The 23,871-nt window shown below is 41.3% G+C and overlaps 1 protein-coding gene across 6 annotated transcripts in view; it reads right to left on the reverse strand.

Annotated features, from left to right (window-relative positions):
* Positions 1-23,871, reverse strand: part of MDGA2 (MAM domain containing glycosylphosphatidylinositol anchor 2) — a 1,540,171-nt gene that overhangs the window by 73,663 nt on the left and 1,442,637 nt on the right. For 4 of the 6 annotated variants that reach the window (XM_078659694.1, XM_078659693.1, XM_078659692.1 and 1 more), the window contains one exon: positions 17,377-17,442. The exons of the other annotated variants lie outside the window; for them this stretch is intronic. In XM_078659694.1, coding sequence (XP_078515820.1) covers positions 17,377-17,442 — 66 coding nt within the window. The remainder of the gene's footprint in view (positions 1-17,376; positions 17,443-23,871) is intronic. 6 annotated transcript variants of the gene reach the window in all.

Raw genomic sequence — 23,871 nt, forward strand, 5'->3', positions numbered from 1 at the left:
TTAGTCCCATTCAGTGGTGAGAGGCTGAGTGATTATCTAGTAGGAAAATGCATGTCAAATCACCAACCGGCATCTAAAAATAAGGCTCATACCTGAAAATCAGCTGTACTTTCAGATCCTTAAATTGCAATCTAACTGAATGCTACAAACCGCATACCTCCTATTGCGTTTAAACAATGTAGTTTAAATGAGACAAATTATGTCTCATCCTACAAATCTGCAATTGATGAACTTTATGCTGCAAGCGAGAGATAACATGTCAAAAAAAGGCCAATCTTGCAAACATGTTTGGAAAAGTGAATGGGACTTTGATGGCAATCCCATTTTGTTAATGTTTTATTGCAATATCACTCGTGCCATTTGCACTAATAACAAATGTAAACATTTGATGTAATTTAAATCAGAATGTCTCCAATTTATGCTTAAAGCAACACTGATATACATCACTTGTCTGTATCTCATGTGGTAATCAAACATTTGGGCAGCTGTTGGGAATGGTTGGATTAGATATTAGAATCGTCATTATTCTTTCGTTTTCTTGCTCGTACCATTCATTATATATGTGAGGCATTTTGGCCCCCAGCAGACGTCAGAAACCCCCAGTTTCTGAGTTTCACTTACACCCATCAGATAATGTTGAAGGAGTTGCTATAAAGGGAGTGAAAGAATCATGTGCATCTCGAACACGGTCAGCACTGAACCTCGTTCAGCCCACAGTTCTTGCACGACTGAGGAGAGCATGAGTAGTACGAAGGAGAAGATAGTAATGCAGTAATGAAACTAATACCCCTCCCTCTGTATTTCTTACACCATTCAATAAATACTAGAGAACAAACCCAAGTCAATTCTCTGAAGAAGGATTGGAAGACAATAGATTTGATGCAACTCCCACAAAAGTTTATTTCCAGCAGAGAGTAAAAAGCTTAGGACACACTAATGGCTGACAGAACTGACCTCAACATATTCAAGACAAAATCTGCATGAACCAATTAAAAAAGCTGAGCCACAAATGTAGAGGGAGAACTCTAGGTGGCATCCCTTCATACAGCAATTAGAGTGAACCAGTGGCCAATGCCCAGGAACCACTATCCCCCACTTGAGCGACCCGAAAGAAATGAGTTACAGCACCATTAGTCACATCGAAAGCCCAAGCAGTAAGAGCCAAAAAACAGTAGTTAAGAGTAGCCCCAGAAGGTTCAAGCCCACATCTTCAATAATCCAAGTCCCTCAAAGCATCTCTGTTCTGCCTTTAGTAGCACTTATGAACACCATATTCTCTTCCAGATGAACAGAAGAACCAAACAATCTGGGAGGCCCAGAAACAAATATTAGTATGCACCAGTGGCCCAAAATGCCCCTGATGACTTAGGGATGAGATTGCCACCAAAACCTCCAGCTTGCAAGACAAAAGTTCCAAGAAGATGTCTTTCAATAGCTTGAAAAAAGGGTCCTAGAAAACACTCAACACTTCTCCAAGCAGCAACCAACAGTACTCTATGAGCACTGAGTAAAAGAAATCTTCTGAATTGCCTACAAACCAGAGAGTCAATATTATCAAAGGCACCCCATGAATCTTCAAAGGCCCGACTACTCACCCACTGGATCTTCAAAGTGAGGACAGTCAGTCCCATATCGAAACGATCCAATAAAAAATCTAAAATGCTAAGGAAGGACAGCAAGGTGTATTCAAGCTCTTTGAAAGGCATTAACCCTGAAACAAAAGCCATTGATGAGTGTAAGTGTGCCTCAATTGTGCCTGTGAGAACTCAAAACAGTCTTAGCCGACACATAATTGAGACTCATATGCTATAAACATAACCTTTCAGTCTGCAAATTCTATAACACCAACTTAGAATGGAACAGTACCAGGAACCGCAGCAGGGATGGATTGAGAGTGAAAACTGAAAGGACACCCACAGCCAGATCAAGCAATAAAGGAAACTACATACAACAAATACACCGAGAACCCAGCAGTAGAATCTCATCCACTTTCCAGAAAGTATGTAATTCTTGAGGGAGGAGAGATACATGAGGAAATGCATATAGAAAACCCAACAGCCACTGGACCAGCAGAGCATCAAACCCATTGCAAAAAGCTAAGGAATCTGGAGCAGAATTGGGGAACCAACCTTTTATCCCAGGAAGAAAAAATACCTAGAGATGGAGTCCAGAACCTCCTGCATTGCTCCTGGAAAAGCTCTCTTGAAATGCTGTACTGGTAAGAACACTAGAACGCTCAAATTATAGTATCTACTTTCAGATGCACATTTCCTTGTGCAAAACCGCATCCAGGGAGAGGGGAGAAACTTTGCTGACCTGGCCAAGTGCCATTCAGATTTTCCAGTTGAAGGAATTAATATATTCCATTCAAAAACATCCAAATTACCTCAACGTGGCTGTCCATCAGGCTGCACTGGTGTTGGCCATCATGACCATGGGAATGCAAGTTTTAATGAGACCTTCTTCATCAAGTTTGGATTCCGCAGCCTCCAGAATAATATGAGGTGATGATGGACATCCACTGGTAGAAATAATGTGAAGAGACCCTAAGATCAATCCCACTGACTAAGGAGATAGGAGAAAGAGCTTTCAGGTGGTGATATGACCCTAGCACTGGAAACACCATTGAAGCCCTGTGACTTTATATCAAGCCTGGGAGGAACTTTTAGAGTTTCGCTCTGTGGAATTCCATGGAGTTACAAAAAAACTCTGCAAGAATCCGCTAAATTCTGGGAATGGGCAGAATTTGGCACATCCTGCCGCTCGCAATGTGATTTAGTACAGAAAGCTTGTTCCCTGCTGAAAAATACTGCGAATGACACCGCACAAGTGCCAGAGGGCACTGCTTCTCAAGTTGATTGTGCTGCTGCTCAAGTATATTTTCTACATCAATGCTAGCTTTCTGGCTGCGAATGATCGTGACCTCCTACGACCATCCGCATTGGAGAAATCTCGCCAGATGCTCACCTAGCGACCGAAAATCTCACTGGGGATGCCAAATCTTGCTTGCGCTTGCCAATTTACTGTTAGCGAGCCCCATGCAAGAAAAAACGTTGCCATCCAGTGATGGTGGAATTTAGCTGAAACTCCAAGTTACAAACTTAATGTGGAGTGGCCAAAAGTCAGCCAACTGCGCTGCATCCGCAGCTAAGTCTCCATTATAGGAGAGTGGGACTGGACCAGGGATATTGGAACTGCTTGCAATGGCAAAACACTGATATTCAGATGCAACATCTTTCCCATAGAAGCCATGAGCAGAGTCCTAGTGAATTTGAGTGATTGAAAAGGAGTGAAATGAAACTTCCTCTAGTTGATGCACAACCTATGAAGATCGAGCACCTTACAGACTCATTGCATAACCACCCAGAACAGATCCTATTTTAACAGTTATCTAGGTGGGGAAAGACATGATTTCCCTCAAAATGAAATGACCTTGCCAATGGGGCCGAGACCTTTATGAACACCCACGGAACTATCTTTGTGCCAAATAAAATGACAACAAACTTAACATGGAGATAAGATGCGGAGACAACAGATCTCATCAGTTCAATAGACCATAGACCTCTGAATCCTGCACATCCAATTAGAGGAGAAAATCTCCAGAACGAATCACTGGAATGATGTACAGAGGAGTATAAAAATCCTTTATCTATGAAGAATCTGAACCTTCTTGTGACTTAGAAGAATATGACAACAATTGAATGTAACCAAATCTAATTTCAACGCTTTCTTGGCCAGATTATATGCCAAGTTTAGCTTCAGACACACACTCTACTCTGAATTCTGTGGCCAAGCACTAACATATACACCTGAGTCTGAAAGAGACAACAGGAACTTGAGACACCAAATTCAGAGGCCATAATTCAGAGACTGATGTCCTCCACGATTCTTTGAAGCATCACAGACATCCATGCACTTAAAACATCCAACAGTGGACAAGTCCTCCACTCAGTACAATGAAAGGTTCCTGTGGGCCTGTGTCTAGAATCAAGACTTCCTTAATCTTTCTAGTTGCACATAATGCACCATGATTGATCCAGAGAAACTGGAAGACGCACATCCAGGTTACTGCTCTGGTTATCTGAGCAACTGTGAGTGGGATTTGGACTTGGAAAGGGATACGTAAGCATACTTACTATTTTAAAACTCAGACTTGTTCAATGCATTCAATTTGGAACTGTGAGACCCTAGCTTGTTTACTGGGGGTAAGGGAGTAAGGTATCACCACTCTCAAAGTTAATAAACCAGCACCTCATAGTACAATTTCAATGTGAACACCTGAACTTATCCCTGCACAAAGAAACAGGCTAATGTGGGTATTCAGTTTCTATAAAATTAGGTCACAAATTGAATATTTAAGTTTGGAATTAGACCATGGTAAGTAGGGGCAGAAATTGTCCCAGTGGTGTAGAAGTTAAATGTCGCTTATGGACTGTAGTGTATATGTACACTGCCCATTAAATGACTAAAGAGGTATGATTCGAAGTACACCATTGTGTACTTTTTGGCTTGTGTTTAAAACACTGTAGTAACACATATCAGAAAAAAGTGCTCTACATGTAGAGAAATCTACTTTTTTTTTACAGTTGCTAGAAAACTCATAAGTGTTCCAGGTAGGCCCATAGGTTTGGATACTAACTGTATAAAAGTATGTTGCTAAATAATAAAGGAAATCTGTCCCTACCATATAAAGTTACCATATTTTGATTGTCACTGTAAATATAATCTGGTACTTTCACATAGAAGATTGATTATGAATGTATATAATAAAAGGTATTTTGTAAATGTAGCAAGACACTTGCTTAAAAATTATTTTGATACAATAAACAATCTAGTTTATTTGTGAAAGTAGATTTTTATATCTGTAAAAGAAAGGCAACATTGAAAAGTCATACTTTGTCATACCTGAAATCCTAAAAGTAATGAACCAATTCTGCTGGCTTCCCCTTCCATCCAGTGAATGAAACTGGTATTCAAATTATGTGTAAAAACCTTTTCTGCCTTGAAACAAACAATACACCAGATTCTAAAGGCAAAAAAGACTGTGTGGGGCAATCACCTAACATGTAACTGGCTTGGGCCATTTGGGTCTGACAGGAACACATTTCATCACACAGGGCTAGAGCAAAAGCAAGTGTTTTGACATTAAGATAGCCAAGGGAGGTTCAAATGAAAGAATTTTTTAATCCGGGGATTCCTCTTAGACAATCATACCTGCTCATAAAATGAAGTAAATCTGTTCATATCAGGAAGAATTACTGATTCTTTAATTCCATAGGGGTTGACCTTAGAGTGGTCGAACTTTATACATCTGTGATTAGAGCTATACTTCTGACATTTGCAATAAAGAGTCCTGGGAAGGAATACATTTTGAGCAAAAAACCTATTGCTTTTAAAGAGGGTGAGTTTTTGGTGGGAATTCACATTTATTGGGTCTGGGGGAGTCATCATTTACTTACTAGTGAGCTGAATAAAAATGTCTATCCAGCACCAGTCCATCACTATTCCAAGACTGATTTGCATATAGTTGGGTCTAAACTGCAGTGGCATGGTGAGCAAAAGAACAATGGATTTAACCCAGATCTCTTGACTGAGGGTGAATGTTTTGATTTGTTCTGCATTCCGTCCATCATTTGTGTATCTTTAACTTTCTAAAAGTAGCATTTTATAAATTGTAACTTAAAATCCAACTTCATGATTAAAGAGAATTTAAAAATAAAATAAATTTCAGTGTAAACATAATGTCTGAATCTGCTCCCAATCTGAAGATAGCACTTATCAAAGGTAATAAGATTACCTAGTGCTAGTGTTAGAAATGGGATTTCTGGTTGGCTAAGGCTTGCGCCAAAGCCAGACAGAAACCACCACTCAAGTCAGGGCTTGAGAGTTACACGCCAAAGATAACCCCGGCTCACCCCCTTGGTAGCTTGGCACGAGCAGTCAGGCTCCTCCCGGGGGCCATGTGTAAAGCATTTGCGCACGCACACAGCAACAACATCCCAGGCACACTAGAAAACTGAACTCAACACAAGGTTATATCAAAAATAGCCTTTGTATTCTCATAACACATTAGAATAGTAAACACATAATACAACCCGTGCCAACTGGCACGGGCAATATTCACAAGGGATTATATACACATGACAGGGCCACATGGGCAACTGTCAGAACCATCACAAAACAAAGTTGTAAAAGTAAAATAGATCATAAATGTACAACCAGTGAACACTAGTAATCATTGTACCTAGCATCAGCCTATAACATAAACTAAATTATGCACAGTATCACATCAGGCGCGAACTACATTCTGCATCAACCTCACCAGCATAACCACATTATGCAATCCTCTCACAAGTCTACACACATAAGACCCTAACCTCCTAAGCGTAACTCACATTAGGGGTGTAAATTAGGGGTGGGCAGACATTTCCGTTCCGCCCACAGAATGTGTGGAAATTTGCACTTTCTGCCTTCCGCAAAGAAGGCGGAAAAACTGGGCAAATTTCCACACGTTTGCGGGCGGAACGCAAGTTGGCCGCCCGCGTCCCGCTTCCCGCCCGCCTCCCGCCCGCCTCATTAAATTATATATTAATACAATTTAAATAAAACTTACCTTATTGCGCCGCAAACGTCCACATCGCGGCTTTATCTTGAAAACTGCGCATGCACGGGAGCCTGCGCATGCACAGTCCTGGCGAGGAATGCTCATGAGCAGGCTCCCGCGCATGCACAGTTTCCAAGATGAAGCCGTAATGGGGAAGTTTGCGGCACAATAAGGTAAGTTTTATTTAAGTTGTATTTTAGCCTTTAAATATAATTGAATAAGGCTGGCGGGAAGCGGGCGGCAGGGGGGCGGGCTCACGTAACGGAAATATCGCGGGGACGCACTGAGATTGGTTCAATCTCCGTGCCTCTCCGTGATAGTCCCTTCCGCGACTTCCGCCCACCCCTAGTGTAAATCACACAGTGAAACATAACCTCACTAGCATAAACCATAATACGCAAAACAACCTCATAATCATTAAAAACACAGTTAGAGGTATCAAACAGGGTGCGTAAAACATACTACACACATTACATTTCCTAGCACCACATCACATTAGGGCCTGGCGCCCTATAATCTTAACAGTCCCCCCTGGCCAACTAGCCATCTCAAAAAGGGGCTCAAATGCCCTCTGTCCCAAGAGTCAGGGCACGCTGCCAAAGCCGTGAAAGTCAAGGGTGCGCCACTGCGCAAACCTAAACATAGCAGCTGCCCACTACTTGCTGGGCAGCTGGGAATGGATGGGGCGAAGGGGTGCGTCTCACTCCTAACTTCAACCATGCCCCCAAAGAACTGTGTGCCTAAACGGACCAGCTGCCCACTACTTGCTGGCCAGCTGTAAATATCCAATGAGGCCTGGCACCACTGAGCCACTTCTGTCCCTCTCAGGGACTCCTAAATCAAACTGCGCCATCGTTGCAGCTGCCCGTGCTCTTGCAGGGCAGCTGGGATCAAGGGAAAAAGGGCCCTGGAACCGCTGTGCCTTGAAGACAAAGGTGCCCAGCCAAGAAAAGCATGGGCCCCTCTGGACCGGCCTAAAACAATTATGGCCATTGTTGGGGCCACCAAGGCTCTAAAAGTACTTATGCTAACCATTGGAGCCACGCAGGCTCTGCCAACAACTATGCCCCATGCTGCAGCTGCCCTCTCTTAAGCGGGGCAGCTGTAGAATTCTGACCAAAACTATGAAATGGGCATGGGCCCCTGTGGGAGACTCTGGCGGCGGTCGGCAGCACCTGCGGGGCTTCCCTCTCCTCACGGGAGCTCCACGCTGGCATCGGTCACTTCCTCTTTTCACTCGGTCTCCCTCTTGGGACCCGGGGCTTCAGGGGCGAATGCAGGGCTCCCACCGGCACCCGGGAGCCCTGCTTAAGCTGACGCCTCCTCACTTCCTCTTTTTTCGGCCATAGAGTGGAAGCAGGGCTTCCCTCGGGGAAGCAGAATTCCCGCCCAATGTCAGGCAGCTCCACCTGACTTCCGGTCTCGGCTTGGCCACGGCGATTTCTTTGGTGGCATTAGCAGGGTGGGCACCAGTATCCTAAACATCAAAATAAGCGGGGTAGGCTCCTGCTAGGATGAATAAAACATAAGAATAAAGCGGGGTAGGGTCCCATAATTGCAGGCAAAACACGGGGGTATTCCTACGCCGGGGATTTCCTCCTGCAGAGACAGCTTTGTGCTGCGGAGCCCTCAGGCTCCTTCTTAGGACAATTACAGCGCCTGGCTGTAATGGAAATAAAGCGCTCCCAGGGCACTTGAACAGCAAGTAAAAAGGTCCTGTAGGAAGACGAAACAAGTCCCAAAAGTCTTTAGAGCATCCAGGAGCAATGCAGGGCCCAGGGAGGCAAGCCCTCATGGCAGCCCCCCTGGGCCCCAGCAGCAGCACGCCCCACAGGGTCAGGATCTAAAGCAGACCAATTTCATGCGGTCACAGCCCCTTCTTTTAAACAGCGTTTTCCTTTGTTCTATCAGTGTAGGCAATGGGAGAACCGGATACAACTGGTTTAGGGGAGCTGTTGAGCTCTTTGTTTTGCTCAGCTCCTCTCTCCCTTCACAGGACAGGCCAGAGACATCAGACTCACCACAGGGGGTGGAGCCAGCATTGTGGAGGGAAGGTACATCCCTATTTAGGTTCCAGGTGCAGCTCCTCCCTCCCATCTACATGCAGATATCCCTATTCACCACCGGGCAGACCCATCCTGGCTCCTGGAGCCACCCACATCATCCAGCACCTGTCACTCACAAGCCAGACAGGCAATTCACATCACACAGCACACAGAAATGCCAACTTCTAAAAGTGGCACTTCTCCACCAGTCACAATAAATCTGCGCACACCATTGCACAGCATTTATTCTCATGAGTTTGCACATACCGAACTCGCCCATGCACTCCTCTCATATCAGGAACTACCAGGAACTACCAGGGACACACATATCCCCCATACATTCCTATGGGAGGGCAGGCCCATCTCTCCACTTTACACTGGACCACAGTGCTAAAGTGCGCAGAGGCCTGCCTAAAAGCACCAACACCAGATTACAGAAAAAGGCTAGGAGAACGCAAAAGGTTTCGGGGTGAACCTGCCAAAAGGGCCAAGTCCAACAGTTAGTATATGGGAAAGATAGGTCTCATAACAGTGAAACATTACTTAATAAGTTTTTCACTGTCAGGACATGTAAAACTTAAACACACGGTCTACTTTTTAAACACTAATCTCCTGCTCTGTGAGCCTTTAAGGCCCATCATGGGGGTGATTTATAAGTGTTAAGAAGTAAGGTTTGGGCCTGACAAAGGGTGCATTTTTCAAAATTGATCTCCTACGCTGGTGCATTTCGCCAGGTAGAAATGGCAGTCTAAAACTGCACTACAGTCTGAAGTGGCATACCTGAGACATGTTTTACCTTAGTGAATGGCACAATGAGTGCTGCAGCCCACCAGTAGCATTTAATTTACAGGCCCTGTGTGTATGTAGTACCACGTACTAGGGAAGTCGAGATAAAATAAATGTACTAATCAGGTGTAGGCCAATTTTGACATGTTTTGGGGGGCGAGTAGAAGCACTTTACCACTGGCTAGCAGGGAAAAATTACAGAGAGTCCTAAAAGCCGATTAAAAACTTGTTTAGCAAAGGAAGGCAGAAAGAGGCAATAATATGGTGTGACACTACAGAACGAGGCAAGTCCAATAGATGTGATAAGTGAGTGCTAAAGAGTAAAGCATTAAGATAAGTGAGGTAGCACACATTAAACATAGTTTATTGTATCCGCAAAGGGTGGAGCCTGGGTGGATACCATAAACAATGGTAATGAAATTAAATGTGATTACAGAAATTGTAGGAATACAAAGGCCCATAAACAAAATGAGATGATAAAATAGTGTCAAGGGAATTAGATAATGTAGATAAAGTAAGGAAATTTAAGTGTTTGTACTGCTGAGACAAGCTGGGGGAATATACAATGGAAATATGGTGAGCTTCTCCGGAATGATACGATCTAAGTCTGGATTGAAGTTGGCTGAGGAGAGAGTTAGTATTGAGGTAAGTAGATGTTTGCCTTTATAAAGACATGTCAGAGAAGGTGAAAATGGGGAACTACATGGCACGTGCAATTCCCTCCCAGATACTTTACCATTTAGGAAAGCACAAGATATTTTGAGATTGGAAAAGTAGCAGTTAATGCCTAGATGACTGCAGGTGATATACTGTGCTACATAAATTCCTTCTATGGTATAGTTTCATATGATAGGAGGTGCGCATGAGGCAAGACTGCAATTTAAAGGGTGGTTAAGACAGCTCAAGCACAGAGAAGGGGATGGAAGGAATGCTCGGGGTAGCATTCCAGCTGATCTTTCTTTTCCCCTCAGTGCCACCTCTGTTTGGACCCAGCCATATAGAAATCAATCTTGACCCTGCTCCAGTGGGAATAGTCAATCCCAAACTGCCAGGCCAGGTATTCCTTGAACCGGAACACAAGCAACCAAACATCCATCGCCTTCCTAAATGGCAATGAACATATCCAAAATTCGAGATATGGTAAAACACATAATAAGTTGTGTAAGCAAAATGGGGAAGATAGAAAAAAGTTCACGGCCACAAATATTTGAAATGTTGGTACATTGAGCAGAAAATTGGTGTAAGTGAGAAACAAGAGGTTGGAAATAGAGAAGAAAGCTTGCCAATTGCTTTTGGAAATAGCATTGCGATGCAATGGAATAGAGAGAGGATAGCTAATGCAAATCAGAGAAAGAATAGCTTAGTAATTGGTTGGAGAGAGTAGAAACAAGTGAATAACTATTGCTTTATTGACATCATAATTTAAGTCAATCTCAGACACAGACGCATATATGCATGCCAGCGCATACAGACACAATCACACGCATAAAAGCATGCACCTGACCAACACTCCACCACATTAAAAATGGAAGCATCTAACTCATTGAACAAAACTGGGTACCATTTATGATCCGCACTTAGGATATCTTTTGTCCTGCAACAGCTGAATTTTGAAAAGCAGTTGGAAAGAAAATGCTCGTTCTAGGGTGCAACTCTTCAGTCCAAATGCCTGATTATGCCCCGGAGCACAAGTACCAATCAGGCAGGTGCGCAGACGTCAGCTGAATTCATTAGTGAGCTCAGGCAGACAGGTGCACCTGGAAGTTAAAGTAGCTGCTAGATGGATGCTTTCATCAGGGCTCCCTCTCTCTGTTTACTCTGATCATGCTGGCTACAACTCAGTATGACCCAAACACGAATTATCCAAGATGATTTCAGTACGAGCTGCTTGAAAATAAATGAAAGGCATGTATTATACTAATTACCAGGCTGCTATAGAAGAATGCTTGTTTCCAACAACTCTCACCAGCCTCTGTGTAATGAGCATAATTTACCAGTATTCATGGGATTCACGTTATATTTAGGACATGGATATTAATTTATGGAAGGTAATATTTGAAGAGGGAATCCTTATATACGAGACTATAAAATCAAGATTAGCTATATATTTAAAAATGTATTTTCTTTAGGTTAGCTTAAAACATTAGTTAGATAAAGATTAAATACACACTTATGTGCCAAAGTTCATGCGCGAAAAACATGTCAGGTTAGTAATTGGTGGTTTACATAGCAGGCTTGTAAGCACACCAATGTTACATAACTTCAGATTTTTTTAAACTTTTCACCATTTCAGAAATTGGTTCATTCGTTAATTATGTTAATGGTAATAAGACATGATGTTAAGGAATGTTCCTGCATGTACTAAAATAGTTTATGGTTTATAACACTAAGGAAGAAGTGTTAATGTTGTGGCGCCAGAATATCCTTAATATTGTGCCCTGAATATGGTGTACGAACAAATCTCCCAATTTCAGTTAAGAATTCAAAACCTGCAAACAATGGGATGATTTTTTTGTAAATAATATTTAAGTCAGGCGAAATTTCAGTTTAGGATATCCTGACATACAAACATATACATGGCAGATAAGGGCATTGCAGAGAGCATGCATTGATTATGGGACATCCCTTAGTGCACCACGTACAGTGCTCTCTCTTTTACTCTCAAGCTTGGGGCATGGTGCCATTATAATAGGAGAAAACCGCAAGCTGAACAAAAGTACAATAAACACACCAACACAACAAAGCATGTCAATGCAATCACAAACAACAGCACAACAAAGCACAGCAACAAGTATCCCACACAAGAAAATAAATTAACAATTCACAAAAACAACATCGCATTAACACAACACACCAGGGCAAAAACACAACATGCCAACACAACAACACACTATCACAACACACAAGACAATAACACAAAGCACAATAGCATACCACTAAACAAAAATAGATAACTGGAACAACATATACCAACAGAAATCACACAATAATAACTAACACAAAAAAGGACACAGCAAAAAAAAAACAATAAAACAAAACAAAAATACAAAACCACAAAAATTAAACTGTTTGTATTGACGTTTGGTGTTGTTAAGAGTATGAGGCTATTTTGCACACAAAGCCAAGCCATTCATCAAGTACTGCGAATCTGGAACAATCTAATCTGCTATTCTTTGCAATAACATTGTAACTCTTTTATGCAACTTTGATTTAAAGACTGCATCCACCCTGACATCAAGTCACATAAAGTTTGTTTCGTGGTTTTATTTTTTTACCCTTGTGAAACGATCTTTTGCTCATGTGTTTAGATATGTGATATACAAATATTGCTACTAAATACGTATGAAGTAACTATAGATTTGTGATTGTGTTTTTTGTGTTGTTGTACTGGAATGATATTATCTCTAATTGTGTAGCAGTTCAGTATTGAGGTGTTCTATTGTTTTGTGATGTGTTTTCTGTGATGTGTTGTATGCGCTTTTTGTATTGGGACAGTTATCTTGTGATTTTATGGTAATTTTACGGTGTGTTGCTTTAATAAGTTGTTTTTTTATGCTGTTATGTTATTGTGTTGCATTGTGTTTTTTTATAATGGTGGTACACTTGAATGGTTTTGCATTGTCATGTGGTTGTGTTCTCATTGTGTTCTATTGTGTTCTATTGTGTATTAGTATAATTAGGGTGTTGTGGTTTGTTTTGTTAACAAGCTGTATTATTGTGCTGGTATGGCTTTTTGATGTTTGATGTCGATACTTTAGAGACTTCAACGAATTATATTCTTCCTGACAAAAACAACACATTCATTTAAATTTGCCACTACTGTTGTTTTTCAACTTTTCAGGGCATCCTACATTCCAAAACACTGGCACAGAAAATAGCTTGAATTAGTAAATCCCCACACTCATTATATGTGAACAGACCATATACATTTTGTCTCTTTAAATGTTCTTTTGTGAACACCACATCTTTGGGATGGGAGGACATCCAGGTAGATCTCCTAAGCCCCAAGAGGATTAATACACGGGAACCATCCTTTACTCCGCATTCGATACAGCGCATGTCATTACCCTGTATTTTGTACTCCGCAAAAACTTTTACAACCCAGGGCTTTACACAGCAAACCATTACAATGCATTCCCCATTACAACTCCCCGGTGGAGTTAGAATAGTAAATTGCATTGTAATGGACAATTCGTTGTAATGGATTGCGCAGTAAAGACCTGCTTTTCAAAAGTTTTTTGCAGAGTAAAAACACATGGTAATGGCACGTGTTGTAAATGATTGCGGAGTAAAGAGTCCTATTCTCAATACAAAATGAACCCTCTTCAGATAAAAGGAAAACTGGCAGATGTTTCCCACTCCTCTTTACAGGTTATGCTCATTTAGGTAAGGAATGTTAGAAGTCAGACACCAGTAACTCTCATCTTCAGGGGGAGTATAATATATACATCTGGATCCCAACTCTAGCCATTAGTTGTTGGTATTTTACAACATATAGTTATTTATTATACAATGATTCTTGAGTATCAGAGTGATGGTAATGATTATGGTAATCTCAGTAACCATAACAATAAACGAAATGAACATTAGGGAAACACCAAAAATATGTCATCACACACCCCTAGATTCCCTATTTTATTAGTATAGTTCTAATCACTGTAGGTAACCCTCCAGCTTTCAGAGGAAGAAAATATTCAGTTCTCTGTTTTGTAAGCTAAACTATTATCAACCTACAGCTCTGAAAATAATGCCTGAAAATATTATGGCAGTCTTGCACACACTGTTTGCATTGCCATTTAGAATATCTGTTTTTTATGCCATGCACCTGATGCACAGATACTCTAAAGAGTTAGTGCTTTCTTGTTGGCATTCAATCCACTCTGCTTTGTATTCAACATGGATGTACTAAGGAAAAACCCTGCTTTTCGCAATAGTTTGCATTTCTTTTCAACCAACAATTCTGAACAATTTTAAGCTTAATACACTTTTGTGTTTTCTACGAAAATAGGCTCATCACTACCTTAACCCAATGTTATTCTAGTATTCCATAGTCAAAGCTCTCACATGTAACAAGTGTAACAGAATGAGAATTTAACTCAGTTGCTTCTTGATAGGTTTAGCAGAGCTAGCTAGAATATGCCAGATTTCTTACCTTATTCTAATCCAACTACGACAACTCTGAAGCATAAACTCCTTACATATCACATTAGTTTGTTACCCACAGCAGGGTAGGATTTATACTTTCATGATGTGCATAAGAATATTGCCTGTGCCCTTGAGGCCTAACCCATTTATTTCTAAATGAATCTTCTCACAATCAGAAATCAATGTTTAGCAATCTACTTACACAGTATTTTCCAGACTGATTCTCCAATAGACTGATTCTTACATATGTGTGTGGGTTATAAATGCACTGCACTTGTCCTCGGCTCCTATAGGATTTTGCCCCCAAACCTAATTTACAAATTCTTTATTGATTGATTCGTACTGTATAACACATGTTTAGGTGCAAAATATCTTCAGATAGGGTTGAAGTACTAGTAGGTCGAATAATAAGCAATGGTGTGAAATTAAAAAGTAAGCAGTAGTGGCTGATACACAGGTGGTGGGGCGGTTGTGGGGGGGAGGGAGAGACGATGAAAAGAGAAAAATACACTTGCCTGTAACAGCCGGCTGCCGCCTCTCCTCTGTCCTCTGTCCTCTTCCTTCTCTTCCTGAAGGTCCCGGCCGACAACAGGGAGCACTCGGGCTCTCAAGCTCCCCTGAGACAATCACACTGCTGCAATGCAGCGTAGTGGTTGGTCTGAGTGACGTGGTTCGGTGCTCAGACGGGGAATGGGAGGCTTTGCATGTTCCTCACCAGGCTGTGTAAAGCAGCCTGGTGGGGAAGATGCAAAGTGTGCAGGACTGTTTGGCCAGCACAGGAGGGCCGGCCAAGCAGTCATGTGCACTAAGGGAGTGTAAACCACTAACCCCCTGCTCTGGCCATCCCCGACCCAAGAGCCACTGATGAAATAGGAAAACTAAAATGATAATAACAATAGTTATTATAATTTTATTTTTCCTTTTGTTCAGTACGGTAACGCTCTTCCGCCTTAGTGGAGGAGCAGCCACAGGAATTAAGTCACACCTACTAAAGAATAAAAGCAACTTCTCATAGATATACCTCTGTGAACAATCCAGTAAATATCTTTAAGTACAATCAGTGTCCAAATGTTGCATACTTATGCCTAAAAGATGGCGAACTGCATAACACTGACCTGGATGCTGGAATACTAATGACTGCTGAAAGCAAAGGATGTCAGCAATCTAGATTGGGTGGAGGAGCAGTTCCGACTGCACTCCCATGGTCTCTACCCACATTGAGGGAAATCTGCACACTCTCCACCACTGGGCACGGGGCTAGTCTTGGCAAACGTATTGTTAAAAACAGGCATTTTGGTGCTGGAGATATACCTCCATTTGAACGAAGAACAGCCTCATGAAAATGGAACCTAACCTTGTGATTTGATCACATTTAAAATAATGTATATATTGTTCGTACAGTTCTGGGCTGTGAAACATACAACATAAATGACTCAAGGAAAATACAAAGCAATGCTGGGAATATCGCTGAATGCTAACTAATAGAATACAGTGCAAAGAAAGCAAAGGGAATCATCTCTGAAAGCAAATTTCCTATTATATGCATCATTATATCATAGTGTTTGAAATTGTGTGAGTAATATGTTTCCTTCATATGTGAGTATTCCTATTAGCTTGCCCACAAGTCACCTGTGCGCTCTTTGATTTGATTTTTCTGTGGACTAAGTGTTCCAACAATGAAACCCTATTTTGAAGTGAACTAGACAGCATTAAAGTCAGGCTCAGCCAAGATCTAACATCATTGTTTGTTCCCCACACAATGTGAGATCTAATCTCAATTCCAGCCATGACAGATACATAGGAACATTTCCCCACTACAACCCAAGAACCAGAATTACTCAATTGGAAAAGAGAGATCATTTGAGAGAAATGTGGGGCCATATCATGATCCTATTCTTTGTATTGTGCTGATACAGAAAGGGTCTGTGCATGTCTGTTTTTCCACCTACAGCCAGGATTGGACTGGCCTATAGGGCAACCAGGCAGTGCCTGACGGGCTGGGCTAAAAGGTCAGTGTGTGGGCAGCGTTTTAGCTGTTTGGCCTGTGTTATACTCAGCTGTGCCTGTTTTTCCTGTTTCTTTCCTTGTTAATAAACAACCTTCTGTAGCAAGTTAAAATCCACGCAGGCCTCCACACCCAGCAAAACATTTATACAGTGTGTCTTTACAAGTTTAAAATTGTTCCAATTTGCAAACATGGGCCACTTGGTTATCCTTCTAATTAACTTAATTTACTTATGGTGGCCACTTTTATTTTGGTGCCCAAGCCTATTTTCTTTACCAGTCCAACCATGTCAGCAGCACATACATTTACAACAAAGCTTTGAACCACGAAGAGGCATTTACTGTCCTGTTCATTTTGTTTAGCTCTGCAGTCTACACACTGCAGATACACATGGATATTTTTTAGAGTTTGTGGGCACTCCCGTGCCAGTTTCAGAGAACATTCTGATGTTGTAGAAGTAGATACATTATCATGCATGCATGTTTTGAATTTGAATACTCCATGAAATCTAGCACTGTCATAAATAAGACTAAAGGACTTCATTTGGCAATGTTGAGAGTTTTATCATTCCTAAAATAACAAAAATAGAGGCCCCTAGCATATTTTTGGGTGGCAAAAAAGGGGGGGCTTGAAAGCTCAAAGGTGATAAACAAAGTTTGTATCTGAAAATGTTGGAATAAATGTCCAGTTTTAAGCGAAATGTAAAGTTTCACAATTACATACAAGGTTGGTATATATGGCAGTGTGAGGGAAAAGAAAGACTCTTTTGGCAGTCAAAATGCAGAACTTACCCCTCGAATGCTGCCCTCCAGTGGAATTCTTAGTTATTGCAGACATCACTCTTGAGCCTGGCACCACTAAAAAGAATAAAAAAGAAAACCATTCTGTAATTTTCACGTTTGGCCAATGGTTTAATTTTATTTTCCCACTACAGTTTTGAATTTTCTGATGGTCATGTTAGTGAAGCAAAAGGGATGGGAATTTACATCTTCCCCACCCATGTCTGTAAATTCATCTGAATTAACCATTCATTTTAATGGAAACGTTGGACAGAACCAGACACGTGGAACTACAATTACTACTGTGGAAAATGAAAACACTTTTAGAAAAGATGTCCTGCGCAACTTGGAATGCATATCAGTTGCCTATTTTGTAAGTTTGTAGTGGAAAAATAAAATCAAAATCAGCGTCAAACACGCAAATATTACAGAATTTTCTTTTTCTTGAACACTACAATTTGTATCGTGGTGCCAATTAAAAAAAATTACTTCCTGCAGAGCCTTGAACATCCACGGGAGTGTGAAATGTTAATTTCATGACATCCTTTAGCATGCATGCTGTTATTACGGTCCAGAAATAACTTATGTTGCCAGTAAATTCTTTGTTGTATTTGAAAATTGCTTGTTCCACTCCAATTTTGACATGCAGCATTTTGTGTGACAAAGGGTGGCATGTATAGTTCTTGAATTTTATATATCACTGTATATTTATGCATGCACTTAAAGCTGGGTATTTTTGTTAAACCTTTGTTATGCAGCTAAAGCTTTTAAAATGTAATCTCAGAACAATACTGAAAAAACTACATAACCTGAAGTTCACATTTGATCTTATGATGACCTGACTTAAGGACACGGTTAAATCACTTGGGATAAGGAGGAGTATACTGATTATAACATACAGGGCTATTTTCATATTATTATCTCTCCTCACAGATTCAACTCCAAATAAACTCTCATGCTTCCAGGGTAAACACTTAATTTGGGGCCTATTCACAAACTGCAGGTTCTAGTATATATGCAGTACTTACAGTGGTACATCTCGATGACAGGAAGTGAAATGAATTATTAATTGAGGTGGATGATAATCCACCACAAGTTATAAGGTCACTATCTTGTTAGGTCCAGTTAAAGGTTTCAGAAATGTAAACCTTGGCTCAACCTCTGGTAGCTATGACTCAGAGCAGACAGACATAACTTTAGAAAATGTGTAAAGCATTTAGAAATACCAACACAGTTAAAAAGTTAAAACTAAAATAGAATGAAAAGTTTAAAAAGTGCAAAACACCAATGGTAGTCAATGGTGATGATAGATTAGGATCTAGGCCAACCACAATGGAGCATGGGTCAAACACACAAATAGGCTTGACCCAGTTGGAGGTTATACTATGGGACTTTTCTTTCTGGAAGTCAAAATCTTTCAGCAGGGGAAGGCAGCATGCAGTATCCAAGAAGGTCTTCATGAGATCCAATATGCATTGGACAAGGTCCCAGTGAAGCTATTGGTTTTGACAGGAAAAGCTCAGAGCAGAAGAAATATTAATTCACACCCAGGGAACTTCGCTCACTGGCAGGATACTTTTGGAGCTTTTGTCCGGTGACCCTTTCTATGTTCGGACTTGCTCTTTTTTTTGGAGCTTGGAATCCTTCTACGGGGAAGGCACAAGGTTGTATCTGAAGAGGGCATCATAAGGCCAGATACCTTCCCATTGAGGTCCCGCTGAATTAGGCAGCTGCTGCATAGAAGCTCTGGGCAGGGAAAACCTGTTTCTGCAGCCCTGCGGCAATTCAACTTGGGCGCATTTGGTTTGGCACGTTTGTTACTGTCCCCTTGAGGTCTTTAAGTTCAAAATGTTTTTTAAGTCCCAAGTTGTTAAGCATGTAATGGAAAGTCCAGTTACACACAGCCAATGGCCCCATGGCCTCAGGAATAACAGTTGGGGGCCAATACTCAATCCAATATACGCCACCGGAAGGGTCAATTCAGGCCCAGTTGGTACTGGTCAGATCTTCAGGAAAAGGGCTCTTGTAGCATGTTGTGTCCTATACCTTACAAAGAAGGCCAGCCAACTAACCACTGAAGTCCACGTCTTTCTCTTGGGAACAATGGAAAGCAGATCCAGCCTTTTGTACTTCCTCTCAGGTCTCAAACAGCAGGAGCAGTCCTTCCTCTGTTCTTCCACAGGTTCAGAATTGTTCTGAAGAAAGTGTCTTGGGGTGGCCCATTTATGCCTGTCATTAACTTATGGGAGGGGTGACTCCGGGCCCTTCCCGTACCAAGAGAGTAACAGTTCCTAGAGGTAACCATACCCAGCTTTGCAGCACTTCCTGTATGCCCTATTACAAACAATCCCACAGTGCCACTCACTCACTAAATTTAAGATAAAGAAACCAACATTCACTTGTGCAGAGCCTGCATGCTCACCTAAAGATATGGCCAGGGTAATGAGCAGATGAGCAGACCGCTCCTCTTGAGTTGCTCCCAAGCAAGTCCGGGAGTAACTTACACCCATGGAGGTGGGTGCCAGTCTCACTGGTAGGTCAAAAGAAGGGATCTGTGCAGGTGCCATATGATATCTTTTTGTGACAGGGGATGTCCCGTTTGAGGAAGTTAAGTTCCTGAGTACTGTCCAACTGCTATTCCTACCAGAGGAACAAAACAACTCTATACATCAAGGCCATAGACCCTGCTCTGGAAGTAGTTGTCACATCTCAAAAGGGCCATTCACAAGTTGGGTAACATTTGGGGGCTAATGCAATTGGAATCCAGGAGCTTCAGGCAGGGAAAATATAACTTTCGGAAAGTCCTGTTTCCTAATATGTATTAAAAAGTTGACTTAACCATTGAGTCAGGATTTTAATAAATATTCAAAATTGTCCTTGAATTATAGTTCTAGCCCTACCCAAGCCTGAGACAGCAGAATATTATTAATTGTAATAATAAGCAAACTTGTAAAATGCCTGGTTACACCTCCTGGTGTGTCTCTGCACTGCGACACAGACTCAGCAGAAAAGAAAATAGGAGCAAGAGAAATTGGATACAAGATCTATGTGCGAAAGAGCCATGTTTTAATTTCTTCCGGAAGAGTGCCACCAACGGTTCTGTGCCTAGAGAGTAAGGGAGTGCATTCCAGTGTTTAGAGGCAAGATAGCTTAAGGAGCGTGCTCCCATTCTCGCTTTTTTAATTTTCGGGACTCCGACCAGGTGGGCTTCAGTTGATCTAAGATGGCGAGAAGGGATGTAGGGAGTGAGTAGGTTATGTAGGTAACTTGGTCCTTTTCCCTGCAAGATGCGGTGGCTGATACACAAAGCCTTGAAGAGTATTCTCTCTCTCATTGGCAGCCAGTGTAAAGTAGAGAGCGCTTTCTTAGACGAGGCTCTTCTAGGCAACATCAGCACAAGGCGGGCCCCCGCGTTCCGAATGCATTGAAGCCTGTGCATGCATATTTTTGTTGCTCCCAAATATAGAGCATTCCCATAGTCCAGGTTAGAAGTAACCAGTGCATGGACTAGGGTTTTCCTGGCTGACATGGGGAGCACATCCAAAGTTTTCTGTAATAAGTGTAAGATTCAGAAGCACTTACATGCCACCTTTTTGGTCTGAGCCTCAAAGGAAATATTGCTTCCCAGTATTTCACTTTGGGCAGCCTTTCTACAGTGAAAATAGCTTTTGGGGGCAAGTCACTGTAAGGACATGGTAACTTTAAAATATGTATATTTAAATACCATGCACCCTGCCTTGTTGGCTAAAAGATCTAGACAGGGCTAACTCATTAATATTTGAAATGGAGGTTTTCTCTTATCAAAAGGGTTTATTCTGACAGGTCGGTTTGCAGTTTTAAAAGGCCTGGAGTAATGTTTATATTGTCATACTTTTGGATGGAACAGTGGTGCTGTAGACCTTAGAGGGCATTTCACTTCCCATGCCATGTATGCATTTTGGGACAACATATACTATGGTCATTTAGAGTTTCATCAATGTTTACATGTTTTAGGGGTAAGAGCACATGCACTGGGGCACGGTTATCAGTGTTGTATTGTGTTACATTTCTTAGTGATAGTAGTTCCATGGGTGGAATATGGGTGTTCCCATGCATCCACTCATTGATTTCACTCTATTCCTAATTTATTAAGGTTTGTAAAGGTAGAGCTGAGTGAAATCTATATGCCTACCACAGAGAGGCATAATGAGGAGAAATATATTTATTTCTCGTTGTTAGTTTTACTTTCTGCTTGTGATACATCACGAGTAGTGTGCCGCATCCCTGACGCCGGACTTCATATGTGGATCCATGCAACGCTCCTCAACCAGGATTTAAGGCACTTTCTTCAGTGGGCCTAACTGGTGGTCTGTAGCTGGCCTGTGCTCCATCACAGTAAGCCTAAACTTGTGACTTTGTACCAGTCTGGCACAGGCAGGTATCCCCAATAGCACTTTGTGCTTCGTGGCACTATTTTCACTATAAACTTTGACATTGGCTTTTTGATCTTGTTTTATTTATTAAATTAAACTTTATTGTCCTAACCTGGTTTGGGATCCATTTTGTGTTTTCACTGTTTAACTGTTTGAAGGGTTACACAAATACTTTACTTATTGCCTCTAAGTTAAGCTGGACTGTTCTCTGCTGAGCTACCTAGGGTGAGCACAGGTTAATTTAGGGTTTGTATGTGCCTTACCCTGACTAGGATTGTGGTTGCTGCTTGGCCAGGGCTCATACTCCAGTCAACCAGTAACCGAATTTCTAATACTTAGTAAATCTGCCTGTCAATACATACTCATACATCTACAAGAGAGCCACTGCAGCGTGACATCATCTGTTCAATATCAGAAGAATACCCCAATGCCACACTGCAAAGTCCTGCAGTCCTTCAGGCCACAATACTGGTTCCCACACAGTACACATCCTCTCCCATCAAAAACAGGATGATTCTCTTCCTAACAACAACCACTAATTACTAGTTAAATAGTTTTTCTCTATCTTTAAAGCACAGTTGAACTTTGTTTTATTGCTCACCTGTTCACTGATTTTATATTTCCATGCACATAATTTCACTTTTGCTCACTCTACTGAAATAAGCCCACTCCACTTCCCTCCCATTGATTTCCGGGCTGAGCCATCTTTATCGACCATCTGAATTTATTTCAAAACACATGGCATGAATAATGACTCATTATCAACTTTTGTGGCCTATACATTTGTGATCTGTGGTATACGGCAGTGTAACATGAAATGGTTATATAATAAAACACTCATTCTGTGAGTTTTTTTGTTGGTTCATGATGATTTTAACTTGCTTGAACACTCAATATATAAATTTATCCTCATTACAGTTTGCACTACCTGTGTTCAAAAATATTACGTGAAAGAATGCAAATAGGCCTGGTCACATGTGAAGTACTTGTATCTCAGAGAAGAATGCCTGATGTCTAGTGAGGGAGGTGAACAGAAAACATCTCTCTTTTGAAGAGCGAAACTGTATCTAAAGCCACACGTTTCAGTCGATCAACAACTTTTTCAATTCTGGGGGACACTCTGTCAGTCGGCTGAGCACAATGCCCAGCTATTCACTTTCTGTTTATGTTTCTAATACTCGGATGTGCTAATGTTTTACTAATAAAAACATTACATCTTTTATGGCCTTGTTTGTGGTCAAATAAAGGCTTGGAAAATGTATAATTCATTACTATTATAGAATATTGAAGTAGGGTGACATCATGGACATTGAAAAATGTCTAGACACCTGTTAGTCCTGCTGCAGTATCAGGTTTAGGAAATGGTGATAGCAATTATTATTATGTTATGTTATGTTATGTTATTTTTTTCTTATAAAGCGCTAACAATCATCCTGAGTAGGATATCACGGCGCTGCAGTAGCTATAATGAGTGGTGGGTTGTCATGGGTAATATCATTTTAGTCTGGTTTAGGGAACAGGAAAATTACAATCTAATCATCAAACGAATTTGCCCTGCATAGCTCAGTTCTTTAATCAGATGTTAGTTACCTTATTCAGATATATTTTGAATTATGTCTACAATGCCTTAATGGAATTAAAATTGTTCATACATGTGACTTTAAGACATAAAGCCTTTGCATACCTCCTAATGCCCATGTTTAAGCAACTGCCATGTTGGTCCTTCTAAAGAACCAGACACCACGTCAAGAAGTAGGTAGAATTGATAGCCTAGCCTTCCTGAATGTTTTTAGGTAAAAATGTTGCTATTACCCCAAAGCTCCTTTTAGTCAGTGACTGTTTCCACTACTGCATGGGTATTCTAGGAAAGTGCAAGCAGAAGGTGCTGGAAGATCTCTGAATCTCTCTGAAGTCGACATGGTTGTATTGGTTAATATTCAGTCCTTACATGCAAACATGATTTTAGGACTTGGGTGCCATTTGGCACACACACAGAACAGGAAATTCAGCACCTTGAAGTAAAAGTGGGACTGGGAACATTTTAGGGTGAGGTTTACTATCAATTGGGAATTGAATACTATGTTTCCCGTTAAAA

The sequence above is a fragment of the Lissotriton helveticus genome, chromosome 9, assembly GCF_964261635.1.
Source record: "Lissotriton helveticus chromosome 9, aLisHel1.1, whole genome shotgun sequence".
Classification (NCBI taxonomy): domain Eukaryota; kingdom Metazoa; phylum Chordata; class Amphibia; order Caudata; family Salamandridae; genus Lissotriton; species Lissotriton helveticus.